The following is a 24,628-nucleotide window of genomic DNA, read 5'->3' as shown; positions in this document are numbered from 1 at the left end:
GAGTGTCTGAATTTTTAGTGCAGCCATGCCGAGCTGTTTTTTCTGCAATTTGCTGAGTCTAGAGTGACCTTGCTTTCGGTTCCTTCTTTCCTTTCCGGCTGTGGTTTGGCTTTTCTTTTTCAGCCTCTCTTTCTTCCCTCCTTTCGGGAGGGGGGATTTTCATATGGAGTACACAGCACTTCATCTTCTGGATTTTCAGACTGTTCTCCAGTATTCATAGATGTTGCATGTTTTTCAGTGTTCAGATCTTCTCTTTTTGGTTTGTCGCTGGTTCTTGCCTATCTGTTCTTCTCCTGGTCTTTAGTTTCCAAAAAAAAAGGAGAAGAGGAAAGAGAACAGAAACCACTGAAGAGGACTCCATCACAGTCATTGTTTCTCTTAAGTCAGACTGACAAGTTTCTGTTTTGTATGGTTAGTGAGGAAGGCTTCCTGGTTTCTTGTCTGATTCTGCTTGGTGATGAGACATGTACTGAGGTGAAGGGGGAGCTTGCCGTCTGGTATCACTGCCTTCAGCTTTGTAATCTCTACCTGCTGGTAGATGGACACAGCCCACCAGTTCTTGGATTCATGGTTTTCAGTACCATCTTTATTCTGGTAACTCCCAGATCTACCTCTCCACACCAGAAATCTCAGCAGGAATTCAGGCCAAAGTATCAGCCTGCCTGTCTGACATTGTCGTCTGGGTGTCTCACCGCTATCTGATACTAAACATGACCAAGTCTGAGCTTCTTATTGTTCCCCCTAAACCAACCTCTCCTCTTCCCCCATTCTCTATTTCTGTGGATAACACTCTCATCCTCCCTGTCTCATCAGCTCGTAACCTTGGGGTCATCTTTGACTCCTCTCTCTCCTTCTCTGAGCATATTTAGCAAACTGCTGTCGTTTCTTTCTCTATAATATCACCAAATTCGCCCTTTCCTTTCTGAGCACACTACCAGAACCCTTATCCAAACTCTTATCACTTCTCGCTTAGACTATTGCAACTTGCTTCTCACTGGTCTCCCACTTAGCCATCTCTCTCCTCTTCAATCTGTTCAAAATTCTGCCACACAACTTATATTTTGCCAGTGTCGCTATACTCATAAGCCCTCTCCTCGTGTCACTTCACTGGCTTCCTATCCATTTCCGCATACAGTTCAAACTCCTCTTATTGACTTATAAGTGAGTTCACTCTGCAGCTCCTCAGTACCTCTCCACTCTCATCTCTCTCTACACTCCTCCCCGGGAACTCTGTCACTGGGTAAATCTCTCTTATCTGCACCCTTCTCCTCCACCGCCAACTGCAGACTCCGTTCCTTTTATCTTGCTGCACCATATGCCTGGAATATACTTCCTGAGCCGGTCTATCAAGCTCCATCTCTGGCCGTCTTCAAATCTAAGCTAAAAGCCCACCTTTTTGATGCTGCTTTTAACCCCTAACCCTTACTCATTTGTTCAGAACCCTTATTTTATCATCCCTACCTTAGTAATTCCCTTATCTCTTGTTTGTCCTGTTTGTCTGTCCTAATTAGATTGTAAGCTCTGTCGAGCAGAGACTGCCTCTTCATTTTCAAGTGAACAGTGCTGTATACATTTAGTAGCGCTATAGAAATGATAAGTAGTAGTAGTAGTATCTGCTGCTACTAAAGGAAAGAAAATTATCAGCAGGTAAGGCATAATTTTATCTTGAGTCCGAGAGGCTCCTGTGAAGAGTGGCTTTCCATCTGCGATCAGACATAGCACTCAAATGGGTCTATAAAACCCTCTCTAAAGTCTAAAATCTGAGGGCAGTTCTAAACACAATGTTTATATGTTGCATTCAGAAAGCCACATTTAGGACATTTGCCATCTATGAGTCAGTCTTTATTTTAATGCAGTGGTTCTCAACCCAGTCCTCAGAACACACCCAAACAGTAGGGTTTTCAGGATATCCACAATGAATATGCATGATATAGATTTATATTTGAAAGAGGCAATGTATGCAGATTTCTCCTAAGCATGTTCATTGTAGATTTCCTGTAAATATGACTGGCTAGGTGTGTGCCTTGCAGACTGGGTTGAGAACTGCTGGTTTAATGTATGTATGTGATCTTATATATTTGAAATGGCACATAAAAACTCTACTGAGCCATTAATATGGATCTCACCTAGTTAGAATCACCGGACTCATGTGACTTAGTAGAAGATCATATTTTTGGTGTTTGTTCCTTTAGCTTAGAGATCCAGGGAATTCAACATCCTACTGATTCGATGTGTGTTATAACAGCAGTCTGTAAGACAAAATGGTGCTTCATACACATTCCTTCCTGATGTGGTTTTATAGTCACACTTTAACCACTCAATTGACCTTCTACCATTTTTACTTTCTTTCATACTTTCTAGAAAGAAGATAACCTTCATAGTTTTCACTGGAAAAGTTCTTGCCTTCTTTCTGGAGCCATCTAATGCAATTAGGAAGTTTAGCTAGGTTTTTGTATATTTTGATCCCCAGAAGCCTGACCCAAGTGGCTGTATTTTATTCTTCTAGGTGAGTGAAGCAGGTGTCCACAGGCCTCATGTTGGTGGAATTCATGGTCGCAGCAATGATGGATCCTACTCTCTTGTACTCGCAGGAGGATTTGAGGATGAAGTGGTATGTGCTTCTATGTTAGTTTATAGAACTATGCATGAATTAAGACCTACTTTTAAACTTTTAAATCACACATATATACATTGATAAGCAGTTCTCTAGTATAACAATTTTGTTGATTTCAGAAAATTAAATGATGTTTTTGAAATCCATCAAGCAATCCTTTCTATTTCACCTCCATCAGAACAGCTATACTTGGAAGAGTGGCACAGAGTATATCATATATTGATATATACTGGTCCACGTGTTTTGTATGGACAAACAAAAGCAGAGACGGCAAAGAACGCAGACGTGACCACAGGTCCAAATGGCAAAGACTTTGACCTGGCATGGCTGTGTTTTGGCAGTATGCCTGCGTCGGGGTCCTATAACAAAAATAGAAAACATACATATAAAAACTAAACAGTCATAAAATATAAAACCCAAAATAGGTAAATGTAAAATTGATTATAAAATTAATGAATAAAATTGATAATAAATTATTAACCATTCACCAATGCGTTATAGTATGACCAATGAATAATATATGAAAAAGGTGTCAGGTTTACACATATAGTTAAACAAAAATACATACATAAGCTGGATGTTGAGTGATTGAGTTATAGAAGACAAAAGAAAACATGTTTTTTGTATAGCATTATATATGATAGTATCAATACAGAGCAGCCGGATGATAGTCTGTGAAAAACCCAATGAATGGTATAGGAGCTGCTACCAAAGTTTCAAAAATAACTTAAAAGTGATTCTTTATCCTCCTACATTATATATGTTAAACCAGTCCAGACCAGTGGTTTTGCTCCCCAAGCAGCAGATGGAGGCAGAAAACATGGAGCTTTCAGTGATGATGTCGCTATGCTATAAGGCTTGGTGCAGACTTAAAATCCACAGTATTCTGTCTCCAGCAGATGGTGGTAGGTCTGGATTGGTGTATCTCAAAAATCAGAAAAGCTCCCTGAGACCTAGACCAAGGTTCTAGTCTCAGGTTGAGGGACCAGTGAGTCTGCTCTCAGGGATAGCTTATAGGCCTTCTGGTTCAGAGTATGTGTGTGGGGGAAAGGTGGGGACTGGTGCTCTCAAGGCCATCTCTGGTAGTTGGTACAGCTAGCTGGGGTCTCTGCAGAGCCCAGCTCTATTTTGTCAGTGGTAGAGGGGACACCTCCCAGGGGTCCCTTCTTGTATTCCCTCTCATCTCCCCCTGGTCCGCCTTCCAAGTTAATTTAAAACCTGCCAGACTAGTTCTAGAGCTGCTGAGGCCTTCTAAGACAGATGGGGATGGAGGGAATCCATGTGCAAAAAGGCTCATGGTTAAAAGAGCAGCCAACTTCAAAGTAGCAGCAGGCTTGGCAGCCACACAGGCATGGGGTGAAAAGCAGCCTGCTCAATGGAAGAGAGGCAGTGCCACTATAGCAGCTATGGGACACAGCATCACAATTCCACTGCTGGGTTATTCTGTCCCTCCTGCAATGGCTAGCAGGAAGAACAATTCAAAGAGCCTGCTGGTTGGCAGTAATGTGGCCCTGGTACAGAAGCCAGGGGTGCAGCTGAGTTTGGGGGTTCCCAATGGTGGCCACCTTAGCTGCCGGCCATATGTTCCCAGCGCAGCAGGACATAGCGGAGGATGCATTTGGATGGAGGAGCCTCTCTGGGGTTCAGTCTTGATGTTATCATGGCATGCACAACTGTGACAAGACTTGCCTCCTCAATGTAGGGAGAGAGACAGCGTAGTTGTCACAAATGATAGAAACAGCTCTTGACGGTTGATGGGATTTTGGGGTCAGTCTGAGTGTTGAGTTTAGCTGTATTCCAAGGTTCCTGACTTGTGATATGAGGGAGAGTTCATATTTCCCAAAAGATATTTTGATGTCAGGTATGTGTCCACTTGTGTTAAGTACCCATAGAAGCTCAGTTTTGCTTGGGTTCAAGCAGAGTTTGGTTTTAGCCCATCCTTGAATTGCTTTTAAATAGGTAGTCAGTTTATTCAGAGCTGTGGGTAAGTCAGGTTCAATGGGTATGAGTAGCTGCACATCGTCTGCATAGATGTAGAACCAAGTGTGCATCAACTGAATTCAGCTCGACTAGTAGTAGCGTGAGGTAGATAGTGAACAGAATAGGTGACAGTATCGATCTTTGTGGTACCCCGGAAGCCTTTGCCCATGGTAGTGATGAGGTGCTGAGGAACAGAATGGACTGTTTTCTTATCTGATGGATAGGATCTGAACCAAGGAAGTACTTTTCCATTAATTCCTGTTCCTACCAGTCGTGCTAGCGTGATATTGTGATCCACAGTGTCAAGAGCTACTGAGAAATCTAGCAGTACTAACACTGAGGCAAATCCCCTGACTTCTTTGAAGATCATCTAGTAGGGATATTAGGACCATTTCTGTTCCATAACCAGGCCTGAATCCAGATTGACATGGATCTAGACAGTTTATCTCTTCTACCCAATCATTGAGTTGAACACAGACTGTTCATTAAGTTTTCCTACAAGTGCATACTGGCTGATAATTTTAAAGCTTGTCCTGCTCAAGGTTGTTGTTGTTTAGCATAACATGCATCACTGCGCTTTTTGATGCTGTTGGTAGTTGCCCATTAGAAAAAGAGTTGTTCATGATTTATATAGCACCTTTTATGAGGCCCATGCTTGCCTGCTGGACTATCCTTTTATCGTCTGGGGACAAAGGAGCATGTAGTTGGTCAAAGGCCTCTTAGAAATTTGTCAAGGCTCCCCTCTGTTAGGGCTCTTCAGCTTGGAAGAGAGACGGATGAGGGGAGATATGATTGAGGTCTACAAAATCCTGAGGGGTGTAGAATGAGTAGAAGTAAATCAATTTTTTTACTTGTTCCAAAAGTACAAAGACTAGGAGACACTCAAGGAGGAAATATTTTTTCGCTCAGCGAATAGTTAAGCTCTAGAACTCTTTGCCGGAGGATGTGGTAACAGCAGCTATTATATTTGGGTTTAAAAAAAGGTTTGGACAAGTTCCTGGAGGAAAAGTCCTTAGTTTGCTATTGAGACAGATATGGGGAAGCAACTGCTTGCCCCAGGATTGGTAGCATGGAATGTTGCTACTAATTGGGTTTCTGCAAGGTTCTTGTGACCTGGCTTGGCCACTGTTTGGAAACAAGATTCTGGGCTAGATGGACCACTGGTCTGACCCAGTATGGCGACCCTCAGTGGGAGGAATGCTGGCTTCGGCCTAACCCCTCTGGTAAGCCTTTCCTCGGTTGAGAGGTGCCCACCTCTACCACCGGCTGCCTTTCAGGTGCTGTGGAGGACTTTCAGCTCATCTGCATATCCTTTACAGCCTTCTCCAGGGTGACTCCCAGGTTTACTCCAATCCACTCAGGGCCTCCGCTCTAGGTGCCCAGCGCTCCCACCAGGTGCTGTGGAGGACTTGCAGCCCTTCTGCATATCCTCACAGCTGTATCCGGGGTGACTCCCAGGTCCACCCCAATCTTCCCAGGGCCCTCGCTCCAGGTGCCCAGGGTTTCCAGGTGCTTTTTGGCTAGGATCAGGTGACCCTCAGGGGGAGGAATGCTGGCTTCGGCCTAACCCCTGGTAAGCCTTTTCTCGGCTGAGAGGTGCCCAGCTGTACCACCGGCTGCCTTTCAGGTGCTAAGAAGGACTTGCAGCTCATCTGCATATCCTTTACAGCCTTCTCTGGGGTGACTCCCAGGTCCACTCCAATCCGCTCAGGGCCTCTGCTCTAGGTGCCGTGCGCCGGATGGCGCACAGGGCATTTTTCTCTTTACATTTATTTTTCTCCCAGTTACTACTCATGGCTCCAGTACACTTTTTCTTCTTGGTACTATCCCTTCCTAATCTTTTTCTCCATCTGAAACCACTGTACACTGCAGGAACACATTGTCCACTCTCTGTATTCATCATCTCACCATCTCTTTTTTTTCCTCTTCCTTTTTCTCAGCTCTCAACCTTCAACATTTCCTTCCTTCCATTCATCCATCTCCTTTCTATCAGAGTACATCTCGCCTTCGTCGCTGTCGTCATACCTCTCCTACTCTTCTCCGTACTCTCTTGCTCCTTCTGCTCTCCACTGGGGACATTAATCCCAATCCTGGTCCTCCACATCAGCTCTCATCCTGTTTGTGCAGGTCACACCGTGATATCTCCAATCTAATTTCTGTTCTTCTCCTTCCCCCTTCTTTCCTGCCTTTCTCTTGCGCTCTGTGGCATGCCCACTCTGTCTGTAACAAACTTTCCTACATCCATGACCTCTTTATCTCTCGTTCTTTCCTATCTGCTTGCCCTAACTGAAACTTGGCTTTACCATGAAGACTCTGCTTCAGTTGCGGCCCTATGCCATGGAGGTTATCTTTTCTCCCATACTTGGTGTCAGGCTACTGGTTTCACCCTCTTGTAGATTTCAACCTCTTCCACCTCACTCACTGTTTTTCTTCCTTCAAAGTCCACTCCATCTGTCTATTTGCTCCTCTGCCTCTCCGAGTAGCAGTCATTTATTGACCCCCTGATACGTCCCTTTCTTCCTTTCTCACTGACTTTGATTCCTGGCTTTCCTTCTTTCTTGAACCTTCATCTCCTTCCCTCATTCTTGGCGATTTTAACATTCATGCTAATGATCCCTCTGACTCTTATGCTTCTCAGTTTCTTGCTTTAAAATCCTCTTTCAATCTTCAACTGTGCTCCACTGCCCCCACTCACCAGGATGGCCACTGTCTTGATCTTATCCTCTTCTCAAACTACTCACTCTCCAGTTTCTGTGCCTCAACTCTTCCCCTCTCTGACCATCATCTGATAACTTTCACACTTAAACACCCTCCTCCCCAGTCCCGTCCAATCTTAACCAATACATTTAGGAATCTTCAGGGTATTGACCCTTCTACTCTGTCCTCCAGTGTTTCAAATCTTTTATCTACCACTATGTTATCCAAGTCTGTCAATGTGCTCTAGATACTCTCACTCCTCCCATTCCCCGTTCTGTAAAATGTACCAAACCCCAACCTTGGCTGACCTCTAGAATCCACTACCTACGTTCCTGTGGCCGGTCTGCCGAACACCTTTGGCTGAAATCCCGTGCCCATGCTGACTTCATATATTTCAAATTCTTGCTGACCTCCTTCCAGTCTGCTCTTTTACTTGCCAAACAGGACTATTACATTCAGTTGACAAATTCTCTTGGCTCAAACCCTCAACGTCTCTTTGCCACACTGAACTCTCTCCTCAAAGTGCCTTCACCTCCAACCCCCCCTTCACTTTCCCACCAGACTCTGAGTTCTTTCATGATACGGTTCACAAGATTAAACTTGAATTCTCAACCAGGTCACCTCCACCTCTCCTTCCCTTAGTCCATTCTGTCAACCCTCCAACCCCTGCCTCCTTTTCTTCATTTTCTGAAATCACTTAAGAGGAAACTACACATCTTATTTCCTCCTCGAAACTAACTACCTGTTCCTCTGATCCTATTCCCACCCATGTACTTAACACTATCTCTCCTACTGTCATCCCTTTTATCTGTCATATCCTCAATCTTTCACTGCGACTGTTCCTGATGCCTTCAAACATGCCGTAGTCACACCACTCCTTAAGACACCTTCATCGGACCCTACCTGTCCTTCCAACTATCGCCCCATCTCCCTTTGCTATCCAAGATACTTGAACTTGCTGTTCACTGCCGTTGCCTTGACTTTCTTTCATCTCAAGCTATTCTTGATCCACTTCAATCTGGCTTTCGCCCCCTTCATTCAACTGAAACAGCGCTTGCTAAACTTTCCAATGATCTGTTCCTGGCCAGATCCAAAGGTCTCTATTCTATCCTCATCCTTCTCGATCTATCTGCTGCTTTTGACACTTTTGATCACAGCCTACTCCTTGATACGCTGTCCTCACTTGGATTTCAGGGCTCTGTTCTTTCCTGGTTTTCTTCTTATCTCTCCCAGCGTACCTTTAGTGTATGCTCTAGTGGATTCTCCTCTACTTCTATCCCACTATCAGTTGGTGTACCTCAGAAATCTGTCCTGGGACCTCTTCTTTTCTCCATCTATACTTCTTCCCTTGGTACTCTGATCTCATCCCATGGTTTTCAGTATCATCTTTACGCTGATGACTCCCAGATCTACCTCGCCACACCAGACATCTCAGCCGAAATCCAGGCCAAAGTATCAGCCTGCCTGTCTGACATTGCTGGCTGGATGTCTCAGCGCCATCTGAAACTAAACATGACCAAGATTGAGCTTCTTATCTTTCATCCAAAACCAAACTCTCCTCCTCCCCCTTTCTCTATTTCTGTGGATAACACTCTTATCCTTCCTGTCTCATCAGCTCGTAACCTTGGGGTCATCTTCGACTCCTCCCTCTCCTTCTCTGCACATATTCAGCAGACTGCTAAAACCTGTCGTTTCTTTCTCTATAATATCAGCAAAATTTGCCCTTTCCTTTCTGAGCACACTACCAGAACCCTCATCCACACTTTTTTCACCTCTCGCTTAGACTATTGCAACTTGCTTCTCACAGGTCTCCCACTTAGCCATCTCTCTCCTCTTCAATCTGTTCAAAATTCTGCTGCATGACTAATATTCTGCCAGTGTCGTTATGCTCATATTAGCCCTCTCCTCAAGTCACTTCACTGGCTTCCTCTCCGTTTCCGCATACAGTTCAAACTCCTCTTATTGACATATAAGTGCATTCACTCAGCAGCTCCTCAGTGCCTCTCCATTCTCATTTCTTTCTACATTCCTCCCCGGGAACTCCATTCACTGGGTAAATCTCTCTTATCTGCACCCTTCTCCTCCACTGCTAACTCCAGACTCCGTTCCTTTTATCTTGCTGCACCATATGCCTGGATTATACTTCCTGAGCTGGTACGTCAACCTCCATCTCTGGCCGTCTTCAAATCTAAGCTAAAAGCCCACCTTTTTGATGCTGCTTTTAACTCCTAACCCTTATTCACTTGTTCAGAACCCTTACTTTATCAATCTCACTTTAATATTCCCTTATCTCTTCTTTGTCCTATTTGTCTGTCGAGCAGGGACTGTCTCTTCATATTCAAGTGTACAGCGCTGTGTACGTCTAGTAGCGCTTTAGAAATGATAAGTAGTAGTAGTAGTAGTAATACTCTTATGTTCTTATGGATTAAGAGTTCCATATGTCTGTGTGAGGAGGAGGCAAGTTTGTTTGCTCCTGGTTAGCCAACCGGATACTGGGTGGTACTCTCTGTAAAACCTGGTGGAGACTTTTAATTTTGTTGGCTTTTAATTTTGTGTGGTGGTCTATTTATTTTGCGGTTCCCAAAAAAGTTGGTGTTTTCTCGCCCATCCTGCACCTCAAGGTTTAAATGCCTCCCTTCAAGTGCCAAGGTGTTGCGTGGAAACGTTACAGTCAGTGATAACTGCAGTCAGGCAAAGCAAATTCCTCGTCTCCATGGATCACACAGAGGCCTGCCTGTTTATCCCGATCAGACAGGACCATCAGTAGTGTTGTATAGCAACTAAGTAAATATAACTAATTACTGTACTTAGGTAAAAGTTTTGTCACCTTTACTTGTAATTGTTATTTTTAAATAAATTGCAATATATTTCTAAGAATACATCTTGATACAGAAAAAATGGATAATGGGAAGAAAAAAAAATAAAATTAGGAAACTCTAACTTAAACGGTGCAAGCAAACAAAAAAATCTCAGTATTACCCTATCTCTAGGCTGCATTAACACAGGGTAAGGCAGAATTCTGGAGGAAAACCTTCCCACAAATCACTAATAAATAATAGGAAGGAAGCTAAACACAGGGGAAGATTGCTGCATGAAGGGATGTGATGAGGTGGGAGAATCCTGGAGTTTTGGAAACTCAGAAAGGAGGATTACTGGCAAGCCGGCCACCACCCCAGAGGAATTGCAACCAGGTTATTACAGTAGCACCCCAGATGGGACCTAAACCCACAATCCCAGGCTTAGAACACAAAGCACCCAACACCCCTGACGCAGGCATTTGTTGCTCCTGGGAGGCAAACGGAAACACCAAAAGCCACTGAACGCAGCCTTAAGAAATGGCCTTGGATCATTTCCACTGGCTCCCTATCCATTTCTGCTTCCGCATGCAGTTCAGACTCCTCTCGATGACTTCAGATGTCCAGGACTTCACTCTCGAGCATCTGACTGTGAGTAATCTATATACTCTAAATTGATACCAAAATGAACACAATCAAAATACTTCTGTTAGTCTACTCTTTTTCACTGATCCACCTAGCGCTATCAATCCCACTCACAGAACATTACTTCATACCCACCCTACAAAATCACCAAAGACTGATCAAACATTCCACACTTTACCAAACTGACTCTCATCACACTAAAGAAAAACTATCTAAGCATGGACATCACCAACAAAACGAGAGGAAAGACCACAACAAACACGTCTCGACAACTAACAAAAATCCACATAACACCAGACCTAGAAGCCCCATACCAAAATATCCAGGTAGGCTACATCAACAAAACAACAACAATATCAGATTGGATCACCTCAGAAAACCTCGATCTCATCTTTATCAATGAAACATGGATTCACAACCAAAACGACCCCATAATCCTTGAGCTGTGCCCGCCAGGTTACAAAATCACCCACCGAACCAGATCGGAGAAAAGAGGTGGGGGCATAGCACTAATATACCGAGAAAAATTCACCACCGAAACCATTGCCGACGCCATAACACCCCAACTAGAAATTGCCTCTTTTAGAATCCATAACAACTCCCCGACCGATTACCTGAATTGTGTATTATTTTACAGAGCACCCGGCAACTGAAATGAAAGTCAGCCCATATTCATGGACTTCATATCAAACAACTGTGTAAATAACAACAACATACTGCTAGTAGGCAACATTAACCTTCACCTAGAAGACCCAAACTCCACAAACACACTTGAATGTAAAGACTTCCTACAGTCCTGGGATTTTATATTGCCCCACATGCAACCAACCCACATCAAAGGACACACATTGGATCTCCTATCACATAAACTACCTACAGACAATAACCTATTAATACCAAACATCAAATGGACAGCAATACCTTGGACTGACCATCACAAACTGAACCTAACTCTAAACTGGCGGAAGAAGGGCTCGAACAGCACACCAGAACGTACTACTTACACTACAAGAGGGCAAATCATCCACAAATAGTCTGGCAACAAATATACAACGACGACTGGACAACATGCACTGATTCCATACTTTATCTCAACCACTGTGATGAAAGATGCAACAGCGTACTAAACAAAATAGCACCCTTAAAAACAAAATTAAGCTGAGGATCCATTCCTACTGCACAGGATTCCTTTATGCATATCCCATGCATGTTTGAATTCCGTTACCGTTTTCATCTCCACCACCTCCCGCAGGAGGGCATTCCAAGCATCCACCACCCTCTCCGTGAAAAAATACTTCCTGACATCTTTTTTGAGTCTGCCCCCTTCAATCTCATTTCATGTCCTCTCGTTCTACCGCCTTCCCATCTCCGGAAAAGATTTTTTGCGGATTAATACCTTTCAAGTATTTGAACGTCTGTATCATATCACCCCTGTTCCTCCTTTCCTCCAGGGTATACATGTTCAGGTCAGCAAGTCTCTGCTCATACGTCTTGGAACGCAAATCCCATACCATTCTCGTAGCTTTTCTTTGCACCGCTTCCATTTTTTTAACATCCTTTGCAAGGTACGGCCTCCAAAACTGAACACAATACTCCAGGTGGGGCCTCACCAACGACTTGTACAGGGGCATCAACACTTCCTTTCTTCTGCTGATCACACCTCTCTCTATACAGCCTAGCAACCTTCTCGCTACGGCCACCGCCTTGTCACACTGTTTTGTCGCCTTCAGATCCTCAGATACTATCACCCCAAGATCCCTCTCCCCCTCAGTACCTATCAGACTCTCACCACCTAACAAATAAGTCTCTCGTGGGTTTCTACTCCCTAAATGCATCACTTTGCATTTCTTCACATTGAATTTTAATTGCCAAACCTTAGACCATTCTTCTAGCTTCCTCAGATCCCTTTTCATGCTTCCCACTCCCTCCCGGGTGTCCACTCTGTTGCAAATCTAAGTATCATCCGCAAATAGGCAAACTTTACCTTCTAACCCTTTGGCAATGTCACTCACAAATGTATTGAACAGAATCGGCCCCAGCACCGATCCCTGAGGCACTCCACTACTCACCTTTCCCTCCTCAGAGCGAACTCCATTTACCACCACCCTCTGTCGTCTGTCCGTCAACCAGTTCCTAATCCAGTTCACCACTTCGAGACCTATCTTCAGCCCATCTAGTTTATTTAAGAGCCTCCTGTGGGGAACCGTGTCAAAAGCTTTGCTAAAATCTAAGTAGATTACGTCTATAGCACGTCGATGATTCAGTTCTCCAGTTACCCAATCAAAGAATTCAATGAGATTCGTTTGGCACGATTTCCCTCTGGTAAAACCATGTTGTCTCAGATCTTGCAACTTATTGGCTTCCAGGAAATTCACTATCCTTTCCTTCAGCATCGCTTCCATTACTTTTCCAATAACCGAAGTGAGGCTTACCGGCCTGTAGTTTCCAGGTTCTTCCCTATCACCACTTTTGTGAAGAGGGACCACCTCCGCCGTTCTCCAGTCCCTCGGAACCTCTCCCGTCTCCAAGGATGTCACTTATTATGTTATCCCCACGGCTTATCATCTTTTATTTCATCCTCTACACCTTTTTGGACACTCATACCTTCCCTATGCATTAACTTTCTAGTTTTAGTACTATATAACATCTTACTTTGTATACATAGAGACAGCACCTTATGAACCCAGGGTTCTTAAAAAGAACACACCTATTTTCACTGTTAAAAAAGAAGTTTCTTTAGAAATAAAAATGTATAGTTGAAACACATGCTGGAGCATTGGTATTCGCAGTTATGGTGAATAACTTGGTTACAGATGAGTTTTGGTCCATTTTGGGTTAACTGTCTAAGGCAAATGAATCTAAAATTATGAGAGTGATTGGCTTGATAGCAGAGGATTTTAGTCAAGTTTTCGCTTAAGATTCATGATATAAGAATAATGTGGATTTCCAGCCCATCAGTGGCTTGACTTGGATTTTGGATCCTGGACACAATGATACAGACTCTTTAAAGATCAATGCTTGTTGACTTCTATTCTAGAGAACATACTGACAAATTTGCTTGCAAACTTAATAAGCATTTATAAGCAGCTATAAAAAAAAGCTAGTTTTTGGAATATTTTTCTACAGAAGGTTTTTTGCCGATGATGAAACACAGATCTTTTGGATCCCTCCAGCTCTCTAAATCATGTGTGATTTTGAGCTCTTTGAGTCTTTTCCTTCCATTTTTCCAAATTGATTATTTTTCATTCAGTGGATTTGTTTTTGTGATTTCATTATTATATCTGTGTAATCCACACCCACTTGTTTAAGATTATAGTGTTAAGGGTTAAGCCAAAAATGGGCTATGTGGAGACTCAGTATGACCATTGCTACTGAATTCCCTCAGATTAAATGGCTGCTGTCATGAAAGATTACAGCCCTACTCAGCTTCTTGCCTGTCTCTCCACTATGTTTACTAATGGGGACATGCACCACATGATATATAAGTCTCAACATTAGGGGATAAGTATTTGCTGAGCACTACTTGTGTCATAGAGGGAACAGGGGCTCACTTCCTAGTCACTCTTTAAAAGTATAGCTGCATGTGACTCTAGACAAGGAGGATTCTGGATAGAGTAGTAATATGTTGGGTTAGTGTTAACCCATTAGACAGACAAGGCCTACAGCGTGCATACTTTGTCATGTTCCATGTACCATCTGTAATGCAGTTGGATAATAGTTTTGCACCTGTGTGAGTACATGTGGACAGGAGAGAGAGGGTGAGTAACAATTTACACACATGAAATGTGCTCAACAATTCTAATAATTGTTTATTTTCATATTTTTAAAAGCAAATGTTTTTAGGGGAGAGAACTTACAGAAGGAGGAAGGAAGGGATACTATTCACCCCTGGGAGAGGAGGATGACAAATATCAGGAGTTGGCTTGTCTAAGGGTCATGAGAAGAAGGCATCTAGATGATGCCAGCACATTCTAGGGCAGCATCTAGGTCCTTTAGGGTACTGTGAAGGGGAGGATAAGGGTTTTGAACAGATGGAAGTGGAGGGGGGAGAAGGAAGGAGGCTCAAGAGCCGAGGGAGACAGAGCAGAGCCTTACCTTTAATCATTCCTCAGGGAGAGAGAGAGAGAGAAGGGAAAAGGTAGTGCCCCCTAGAAAATGGAGGTGGGAGAAGGGACTACATTTCCCAGCATCCCCGGGGAAAACCCTGGTATAGTGATTATTGGCCCCAGCATTCCCCGGGAGAAGGCTCTGACAAGGCAAGGGAGGGGCACCTGGAACATAAGTAAGAGATGAACAGCCGCCCAGAGTGGAGGAGAATGAGCCCATGGACTGGCAAGTTGCTGGAGAGAAGGAGCAGGAGGCAGGCTCTGAGGAACCCATGGACCTTTCTGCCTGGGCTCATGCCTTGAAAGCTAAACTGAAAAACCAGGTGAACTCTTGGTGTCAGAGCTGGGCTGAAAGGGGAAAGGTCATGCGGGAGGAGGGTCAGTGAAGTAATTGAGTGACCCAGAAAGGGTGGGGTCTTTTCCTCTTTCCCAAAAGAGTTCAGGGTTGTTCCTTGAAGAGATTGTGTGTCTGAACTGAGTGCTGAGGCACTGAGCACTGTGGATTTTGAACTTTTGGGAAAACAAACCTTCTTTTGTGTGGGGGAGGGGAAAGTAAGCTACAGTGTTTTTTTTTTCTTTTTTGTGGGCTGAAGCCCACAGATCTGTGTGTTTTGAACTGTTTGCAGAAACCCCGTGGGGGGGGGGGGGGGCAGGATACAGGGATTCTTTTTGGGGTGTGAAGTTGGACTACAGAGGAACCTATCTGTGGGGACTGTTAATTTGGCTCCAGCTGATTTGTGCAGCAGCTGGAAGGGGACGTGGTTGTGTTTCTGCTGTGCCTGGGCCCTGAGAGAAAAAAACAGGAGCAACTGTTTTGAAGGGCTGCAGGATTCCTGTTGAAAGTTTCTGGACTGTGAATCCCTGACAATAAAGGAGCTTGGTGACTTTTACCTTTTTGAAGTTTTTCTTTGAGCCCTGCCCTGTGGACTGCAGTGGGCCGGGAGGCTGAGTGGCCAGGGTGGAGGCAAGATCCCGAAGACCCTCGGGCGGAGGGAAGGATCTTCACAGTACACAGCATGTGCCTTAGAATGTTCTCCATTCTCTGTGTTTTTCTATGACAGCCTCTGGTCCAGAGCTATCTTCTGCAGCACCTGAGGTCACAGAGTGAGCTGCACCTCCACCTTTCCAGATGCCAAAGGAGGTGGTGTATTGACTGCATGAGGAGCAGGGGATTGTGGCTGCTGGAGGGCCTGGACCTCCTCACTGAGATTATCACATCCTGATTGTCATCCTCTTTTCTTGGATGGCCAGGGCTGGGATGGAGGGATAGAAGGAGCTATGAGGGAGGGATTGGAGGGGTCTCAGTGGCCTCTGTATTTTTCTCCTCTTGTTCCATCTCTGCTGCTTCTTCCACCTGTGATAGAGGGACAGAGACCAAGCTGTGTCCTCTTTTTCATAAAGTCCAGCAGCTTGATGGTCAGCTGTGGAAATGAACGAGTATGGCAGCTGTTAGATCCATGGAGCTGCTTGGAAATGCAGTCAGAATGGCATCATTGTCTCACCATTTTAGGCTTTTGTACAGATAGCTGCAACCTAGCACAGTGATGTGTGCATTTCTGGGACAAGCATAAATGTCTACTATATTATGAGCACTCACTGGGCAGAAATTCCTAGGATACTCAGGGTGCTCGAACAGATACTCCTGGAGAGACTTTAGGAGTGGGGGTGGTGCAGCTGTACAATGCTAACAGCTGCTGTAGAGCCTACCACATAGACATGGTGAGCTGCTTGGATCAGCAGATAGCCTTTCCTTGATATTTGCTAGGTGGTGGTGCTGATGGTTGAAAATGAGGGCCTACCACAGAGTGGGGTTGGGCACTTGGCTCTCTCAGGATATTGGCAAACACACCTTCATAGAAAGCAGTGCATTGGGGAGGAGGCAATCAGCAGTTTCTATTCTCCTGCGATCAGTGTGAGGAACTGTAGAAGGAACCCTAGAGGGGTGAGGTGGTATCTTTGTATGGTGGCTGCCGTGCCTGTGTGCTTTCAAATGACATATACTGGATGTTGATTTTCACTGTGACAGGTTACTAGTCTGTATAAAGGCTGATGCTAGGGCTGGGTCAGCTGTGGTTACAGCAGTCATATGTCGATGCCCTTGTGAAAGCATATGTGAGTGCTTGGCGCTTACCTTCTCATTCCGTCATCCAGGCATGGATGCCCTGGAGCCCATCAGTCTTCAAAGGCGCAGGTATCTGGATGTCTTCTTAAGTTCCTCAATCTGTGTGGAAAAGGAGAAGAGAAGTTGAGTCAGTCTCACCCCACAGATGTTCCTTTCTGCAGCCTTACTGGGCCTACCCTGAACTCTGTGTATTAACAGTGTGTATAGGCTTAGCCTCCTAGTGTTGTTTTATGAGGATTCCTTGCTGTGTATGTGGCATTAGGATGACACTAACAGCCTGTCTATGGTGCATTGATGTAGCAACCTGTTCTGCTACATTCCTTCCACTTGCATCTCCTAGTCCATCTCACTCGGTATGTTGTGCTCTTATGTGGGTAGGAGGGAGAAGAGGGGACAAGAGCTGCACATGGATGGGAGGGAGAGAAGGGGACAAGCTGCATGTAGATGGGAAGATAGGGGGGACATGCTGTACATGGAGCAAAGGGAGAGGAGGAAGGGAAAACAGTGAAATGCAGTACATGGATAGATGGAGAGGAGGGGGAGGGGACATGCTGCTTATGGATGGGAGGGAAAGGAAAGGGGGTAATAGTAACATAGTAGATGATGGCAGAAAAAGACCTGCACGGTCCATCCAGACTGCCCAACAAGACAAGCATATGTGTATACCTTACCTTGATTTGTACCTGCCTTATTTAAGTTTAAGTTTATAGTATTTATTTATTTGTTACATTTGTGTCCCACATTTTCCCACCTATTTGCAGACTCATTGTGGCTTACATAGTGCTGGAGATGCGATTGCAGACTCCGGTGTAGACAAATCCAGAGTGATATAGGGATAAGATAAAGTTCATGTGGTATTGCCACTTGAGATAGGTAAAGTTCATGTGACCAAAGTTAGGCCTATTTGGGCAGCCCGATTTCACCACCCAGCTTAACCAGCAATGCGCTTCATGGCTAGCTGGATAGCTGCTATGCACTGAACAGTAATATTCAGTGGAGATAACTGGCTCTCTCATGCTGAACAATAGCTTTGCAGCTCATGGATGCTTCCTTTTTTTTGGAAATGTACATATTTTCTAATTTTGTATTTAGCAGAGTACAGAAGAAAATGCATTTCCGTTACTTTTACCAGTATTTTCACCGCTTATGGAGTCTGGCTTTCTTGGGGGGGGGGGGGGGTCATGGTGACTGTGCAGGACGGGGCAGCATTTTATTTTTTGTGTCTTTTTTTTTTGTCTCCGCAAATATGGTAACCCTTTTTTGGAGGGATGCGTGGGTATAGTGCTGGCTTGTGGAGTAGGCAGACATCTGAGTGCTGCCTCCTAGGTCCTTGCCCTCCCCCTTCAAGTAGACTGCATGTGAGGACTTGTGTTTGGGCAGGTGAGGTGGGATGTGCCCTTGTGAGTGCTGCTGCATCATATATGCCCTGTTCATATGTTATGTCCTCTTTCTGTCCCTTTTCCAGCTGCAATCCTATCCTGCTCTGAGTATGTGCTAATGATACATTTGTTGCCCATCTGACAATCTGACCCATGTGTGCAAATGTTTTGTATGGATTCATTTTCAGACACAGCAATTTCCCTTATATATACTATCTAGTGCTCTCCTCCCAGCTTCTGCCCCTCTGGTGCTGCTTACCTCTCTGGGGAATGATGCTTGTCTGTTGAAACACTTCCTGTCTCTCCCAGGCCCTCCTCAATATGATATGGTCTCTCCTCTGGGCAGGCAGTGGGAACTTTGTGTTCCCATCCCAGGAACAGCCTGGTCAGGAGGAGGGTGTCAACAGCTCCAAAAGGGGAGTCAAATAATTACAGCCATTTTTTGAGTGTTCCTGTGCCATCAGCATGTCTACATATGAGTACTTATATTTTTTGCTGTACATGCACCTGTGCACTCTTTTTAGAATACATGTGTACTTTTTGATGCTGCCATTTAGGTTCACAACTATTAATTGCAGGCTTTTTATAGAATTCCCTTCACATGTTTAAAAGTTTTAACATTATTGGGGGGTTTTGAAGAATGAGGGACTTTAGGTGAGGATAAGGGATACGTAGTAACATAGTAACCTAGTAGATAACTGCAGAAAAAGACCGGCACGGTCCATCCAGTCTGCCCAACAAGACAAACTCATATGTGCTACTTTTTGTGTATATTTTGATTTGTAACTGTCATTTTCAGGACACTATCCCCGCCTCCCACCACCAGCTCTGGCACAGATCGTATAACTCTGGCCAGCACTATCCCCACCTCCCAACCACCAGCCCCGCCTCCCACCACCAGCTCTGCCACCCAATCTTGGCTAAGCTCCTGAGGATCCATATCTTCTGAACAGGATTCCTTTATGTTTATCCCACGCATGTTTGAATTCCGTTACCGTTTTCCTCTCCACCACCTCCCGCGGGAGGGCATTCCAAGCATCCACCACTCTCTCCTTGAAAAAATACTTCCTGACATTTTTTTTGTCTGCTTCCCTTCAATCTCATTTCATGCCCTCTAGTTCTGCCGCCTTCCCATCTCCGGAAAAGGTTCTTTTGCGGATTAATACCTTTCAAATATTTGAACGTCTGTATCTTATCACCCCTGTTTCTCCTTTCCTCAAGGGTATACATGTTCAGGTCAGCAAGTCTCTCCTCATACGTCTTGTAACGCAAATCCCATACCATCCTCGTAGCTTTTCTTTGCACTGCTTCAATTCTTTTTACATCCTTAGCAAGATACGGCCTCCAAAACTGAATACAATACTCTAGGTGGGGCCTGAACATTTTCTTTGTTACAGAGTTTACATGGCTCTCGAGGGTTAGGTTGCAATCAAGTGTAACACCGAGTATTTTCAAATTGTCCGAGGTAGGTAGGGTATGTCCTGGAGTGTTTATGGTTGTAGGTTTGTATTTGTTATATGGAAAGGAGAGGATGAGGAAATGTTTTTTTCGGATAAATTAGGATGGCATGGGAGGTCTTTAATTTATTAATTTTGTTTTTTTATGCTTTGGTGACACCTGCAGTCGTATATTGTAACATACCAATTTTAGACAGGCTGTAAAAGTTAGAATTAAGATGTACAGGTCAGTGTTTCTCAAGTTTCACAAGTATTTTAGAACAGAATGTGCCGACATAGAGTCTTTTGTGAAATATAGGAGAAATATAGACCTTTATGCGCTGGGTGTATGCAACATAAACTTCCATTTTAGCAAAATAAACATAGAAAATAGTGGTGTGTTGAAAGCCAGTACATAAACAGTTATGTGCCAGCACATAAACATTTATGTTTGTGACTTTAGGAACATAACCATGTGTTTTCCTGACACTGTCAGAAAGACAATTTTGGCATGGGGGAGGAACGCAAAAACCACTGAGGTATTAAAGGGCAACCTCCCTTAATTCCACCCTCCACCCCCCGGTAGAGTGCTGCTCAATAGCAGCTGTTTGCCAAATCTTAAACATTCTTGATAGCAGGTGTAATTCCCAAAGTTGATCTTTTAAGACACCAATATTTAGTTCCCATCTGAAATGTCTTTTCTTCATGTTCAATTGTGAAGCGCTGCGTACAACTGGTAGCGCTATAGAAATGATTTATAGTAGTAGTATTTACCTACCATGCCTTTGTCACATCCAAAGCACCCAGACCACACCCGCTTGCTATTTGAACATACTTTGGTTTGACGTGCATATCCTGGCTTTATAAAATGGGGACTTGATGTTTATATAAGATCAATGTTTAAGTGCTGGTTTATACATGTCTCAAATGCAAATAGGGCTTATAAAATGAGGGCCTAAATGAAATAAATTTCAAAGCATAGAAATATGTGTTTGATCATGTTACAGCTTACAATGAAGCTAGTAAGTAGTGGGTTTGGTGTGTTGGCAGTGCCTCTGAAACAAAACATAGAAATTAAGCAGTAGTTAATTTCTCTCCAGACAAATTAGATAGCAAGCCAGTAGAGTCATTGACATAAAAAGCCATATGTACTGAGCTTTTTCCCTTAGACAGAAAATAGGAGAAATCCTTCTGTATTGTACAGTTGTAACTTCAAGGTTTAAAGCAAAAGTTGGTGTTTTCTTGCAGGACCGAGGGGATGAATTCACTTATACAGGGAGTGGTGGCAGAGATCTGTCTGGAAATAAAAGGATTGGGGAGCATTCATTTGATCAAACACTAACTCACATGAACAGGTAAGTGGTATGTAGAAAACTTGGTGGGTGTTGTATGGTCATACAGTTAGGGACATGCTTGCTAAAGCACATATTTTGTCTTGTTTTGCTTGATTTTTTGACTATCTTTGTTTTGGATTTTATTTTATTGTATTTTGTTTTACTTTTGGCCTTCTTTTGCTCTTGCTCTTCCTTCCAGTCAATTCATCCACTTCTAGCCTTTCCCTGAGGACACTTTCCCTTCCCTACACTCCAGGCACTCGTCCCTTTTCCTTCTCTTCCAGCTACATCCTTTCATCAAATGTACTCTTTCCTTCCAGCTTTGTTGCCTTGCTTCACACACATGCTCATCTCTTCCTTCAGACACTTCCTTCCCCCCCCCCCCCCCCCCCCCCACCAAAGATAATCTCATCCTCCCTTCCATCTTCTCCCATTCCCTTCTACCTCTCATATTCTAAATAAACAGTGGTCAGATCAGATTTGCTATATATCTTCTTGGGCCTGGATTTGCAGAGTTATCTGCTTGAGGCTGGTGCCAGGTGCTAGATGTTTTAACAGCCTTATCTTGTACAGTGTTACATAAATAGCATATTCCTAGTCATCTTGCTAGACCAGTCCAGACTAGTGGTCATGCCACCCTGCCAGGAGATGGAGGGAGATAATCTGAACTTTTCCAGTGACATCATTAAATAAGGAATGGTACAGTTAGCATTTCTCTGCATCTGGCAGATGGTGCAAATTGGACTAGGCAGCATAACATACATAGTAGATGATGGCAGTAAAAGACCTGCACGGTCCATCTAGTCTGCCCAACAATTTAAACTCATATGTGCTACTTTATGTGTATACTTGACCTTGATTTGTTTCTGCCATTTTCAGGGCACAGACCGGAGAAGTCTGCCCAGAACAAGGCCCAGCCCCGCCTCCACCCACCGGCTCTGCCACCCAATCTCGGCTAAGCTTCTGAGGATCCCTTCCTTCAGAACAGGATTCCTTTATGTTTATCCCACGCATTTTTGAATTCCGTTGCCTAGGGCATAGTCTACAGCTGTACCTTGTGGTAGAGTCCTTGGCTACATTAACTCTCAGGGATTGGTCTTTGGACTTTTGCCCTGATTTGAGCTTCTAGATGGTTTCCCTCTTCTGTTTTGTGCAGAAGTAAAGTTTAAAAAAAAAAAAAAGGGAGCAGAAGAAGGCTGGAGAGACGGTATTGGACTTACACTGGAGAGTTCCTGAAAGTGGTTTGGATCCCGGGGTGCATGTTGACCTTTGGCTTGCTTTGGGGGAGGGGTGTACTGATGCCAGCCAGTTGATGCTGTGGGGTTTGCAGGAGTTAACTCCTCAGCGGTACAGCCAGCTCATTCTTGTAAGATTTTGGCCAGGGGTAGGCGAAGTAGGGTCTTCCAGCAGCACAGTGGATTGTGGCTTTGAAGTGCTACTTTTTCTGGCTCCTGCTCAGGAGCTAGAAGAAGGCCCAGTCCTGTCAGCGACTTTAGTCACTGTGGCATTATTGGTAGAAATGGAAGCCATTTTGTAGTCAGACAACATGATTCCCGCCCAGCATGTGGTGGGCTCGGCGGGAACCCCTAGCTCCTGACTCTCGGAAATTGGGGCTACGGATTTTGCAGACTTGCAGAGTGCCAATAAAAGGCTCTGGTGGGCTACAAGGTTCAACCCTGTGGGCAGCAGATGATCAGCCTGGGGAAGATCTCTCTGAGGTGGAGTCCCTGGGCCTATTCCAGGAAAGATGACAGAACAAGTGGCCTAGGGTAGCCAGCATGTCAGCAGATACAGAACTGGTGCCAATTGTGGCCTCCATCTTTGAACAGGATTGGAAAGGTGGAGAAAAGGGACAAGGGGACGCCCCCTGGGTAGCATGTCCCCAGAGTTGAGTTTACTCCATTAGGGGCAGTCACCATCCTTGATTACTCAGGTGGTCTCAGCATTGTGGATAGTCAAAGTGGTGCTGGAAGAGGAAGCAAACAGTAACTCATATTAGACGGTCTGCACAGGCTGACAAAGTTTCTTACACACCATAAGGCTGTATGTTGGATGATCTTGGCTGAGCAGGAAGCTGCTGAATTGGTGCTGCCTGGCATGAAGTGATGAACAGACTGTATCCTCTTACTCAGGAAGATCTGGACGGGCTCCTCTGCATCCCCAGGTTTAGACGCCTTGGTGATGGTGGTAACCGAAGAAATCGCCATTCTGGTGGAAGAGGGGCTAGTTCTGAATGATTACTAGGACCAGAAGATAGAAGTTCTACTCAAGCAAGCACTAGTTCTTTGACACATGGAATACAGGCTGTGGTTGTGGTGGCTGCATAGCTCAAACTCTGCATTACTGGATCCAGCAGTTGCTGAGATCCTCAGTAGTGTCTTGTCCAGAGTGGTTTTCCTGGTGGGCATGGTTTCAGATGAGTTCTTGGTCAGTAGCCTCAGTGGTTGTGGCCTTCAGGTGGTTGTGGTTACACAGTTTGGCATTGTTTCTCCAAGGCATGCCTGAGCAAATTCCTCTTCTGGGGTCAGTTGCTATTTGGGGAAGAACTGGAGAAGCTTGTCAAGGACCTGGGATAGCCCGTGGCTCAGAGGCTTCCTTAGTACAAAGTGTACTCCTTAGCCAGAGGGTTCAGGAGCTGATCTCATCAGAAGGACTGGGGTTGGTTTGGTTCAGGCATAGGGTTCTGGCTTACTTAATGTCCAGATCCCAGAAGAATCAGCCCTTTTGTGGAGCCTGGAGGGCAAGTGAAGGAGGTGATTTCTTCTACTCTGGAGAGAACAAAGAGGAGCAACAAGACCCCTCATTTGGGGTTCAGGTGGATACCAACTGTTCAATCAGAGTTGGACCCATAATATCCGGTACACCCTGGGGCTAGTAGAACCCATTTTAAAGGCTTTATGGTGTTGCCTTGCAGGTCTGCTCTGAAGAAAAAGGTTAGTGGTGAAATACTTCAGCAGCTTCTTTAGCTAGGAACCATCAAACCGGTTCCCATAGAGGAGCAGGGACGGGGACATTATTCCATCTATGTTGTGGTTTCCAAGAAAGGGGGGACATTTTATCCCATCCTGGTCCTTAATGGAGTCAACACTTTCCTCCAGGTGCCTCATTTTCTCACAGAGACCTTGCAATCCATGGTCTCATCGGCCAGGGTGGGTGAAGTTTCTGACCTCCCTAGACCTGTCAAAAGTGTACTTCCACATAGTGATCAGGGAGGAGCACAAGCACTTTCTGCAGTGTTATGTCCCAGGTAGGCACTCTCAGTTCAGGACACTCCTGTCTGGACTTGGAGCAGCCCCTAGGACCTTCTCCAAGGTCATGGTGTTGGTACTTCAACAGTTGGTTGATTTGGGCTGCAGTGTCTAGAGTGGCACACCTGTTAGAGAGCCTCCACTGGGTTATAAAGTTCAGCAACAGCTGCCTCATTTCTCGCTCAGTCTCAGGAGGCAGTTATATATTTTTTGGGAGGAGGGGGGATGCTCTTTGCAGCACCAACTCAAAGGGGTGCCCCTGGACATGTTGG

At 44.7% G+C, this 24,628-nt stretch overlaps 1 protein-coding gene across 4 annotated transcripts in view; it reads left to right on the top strand.

Moving 5' to 3' along the window:
* The window catches only part of UHRF2 (ubiquitin like with PHD and ring finger domains 2), a 414,897-nt gene that overhangs the window by 273,164 nt on the left and 117,105 nt on the right, over positions 1-24,628 (top strand). For all 4 annotated transcript variants that reach the window (XM_030193781.1, XM_030193779.1, XM_030193783.1 and 1 more), the window contains exons 9-10: positions 2,507-2,611; positions 21,023-21,129. In XM_030193781.1, the coding sequence (XP_030049641.1) occupies positions 2,507-2,611; positions 21,023-21,129 (212 nt within the window). The remainder of the gene's footprint in view (positions 1-2,506; positions 2,612-21,022; positions 21,130-24,628) is intronic.

Source organism: Microcaecilia unicolor, chromosome 2, assembly GCF_901765095.1.
Source record: "Microcaecilia unicolor chromosome 2, aMicUni1.1, whole genome shotgun sequence".
Taxonomy (NCBI): Eukaryota; Metazoa; Chordata; class Amphibia; order Gymnophiona; family Siphonopidae; genus Microcaecilia; species Microcaecilia unicolor.
Note: the sequence above shows the minus strand (reverse complement) of the source record. Positions and strands in the feature narration are given on the sequence as shown.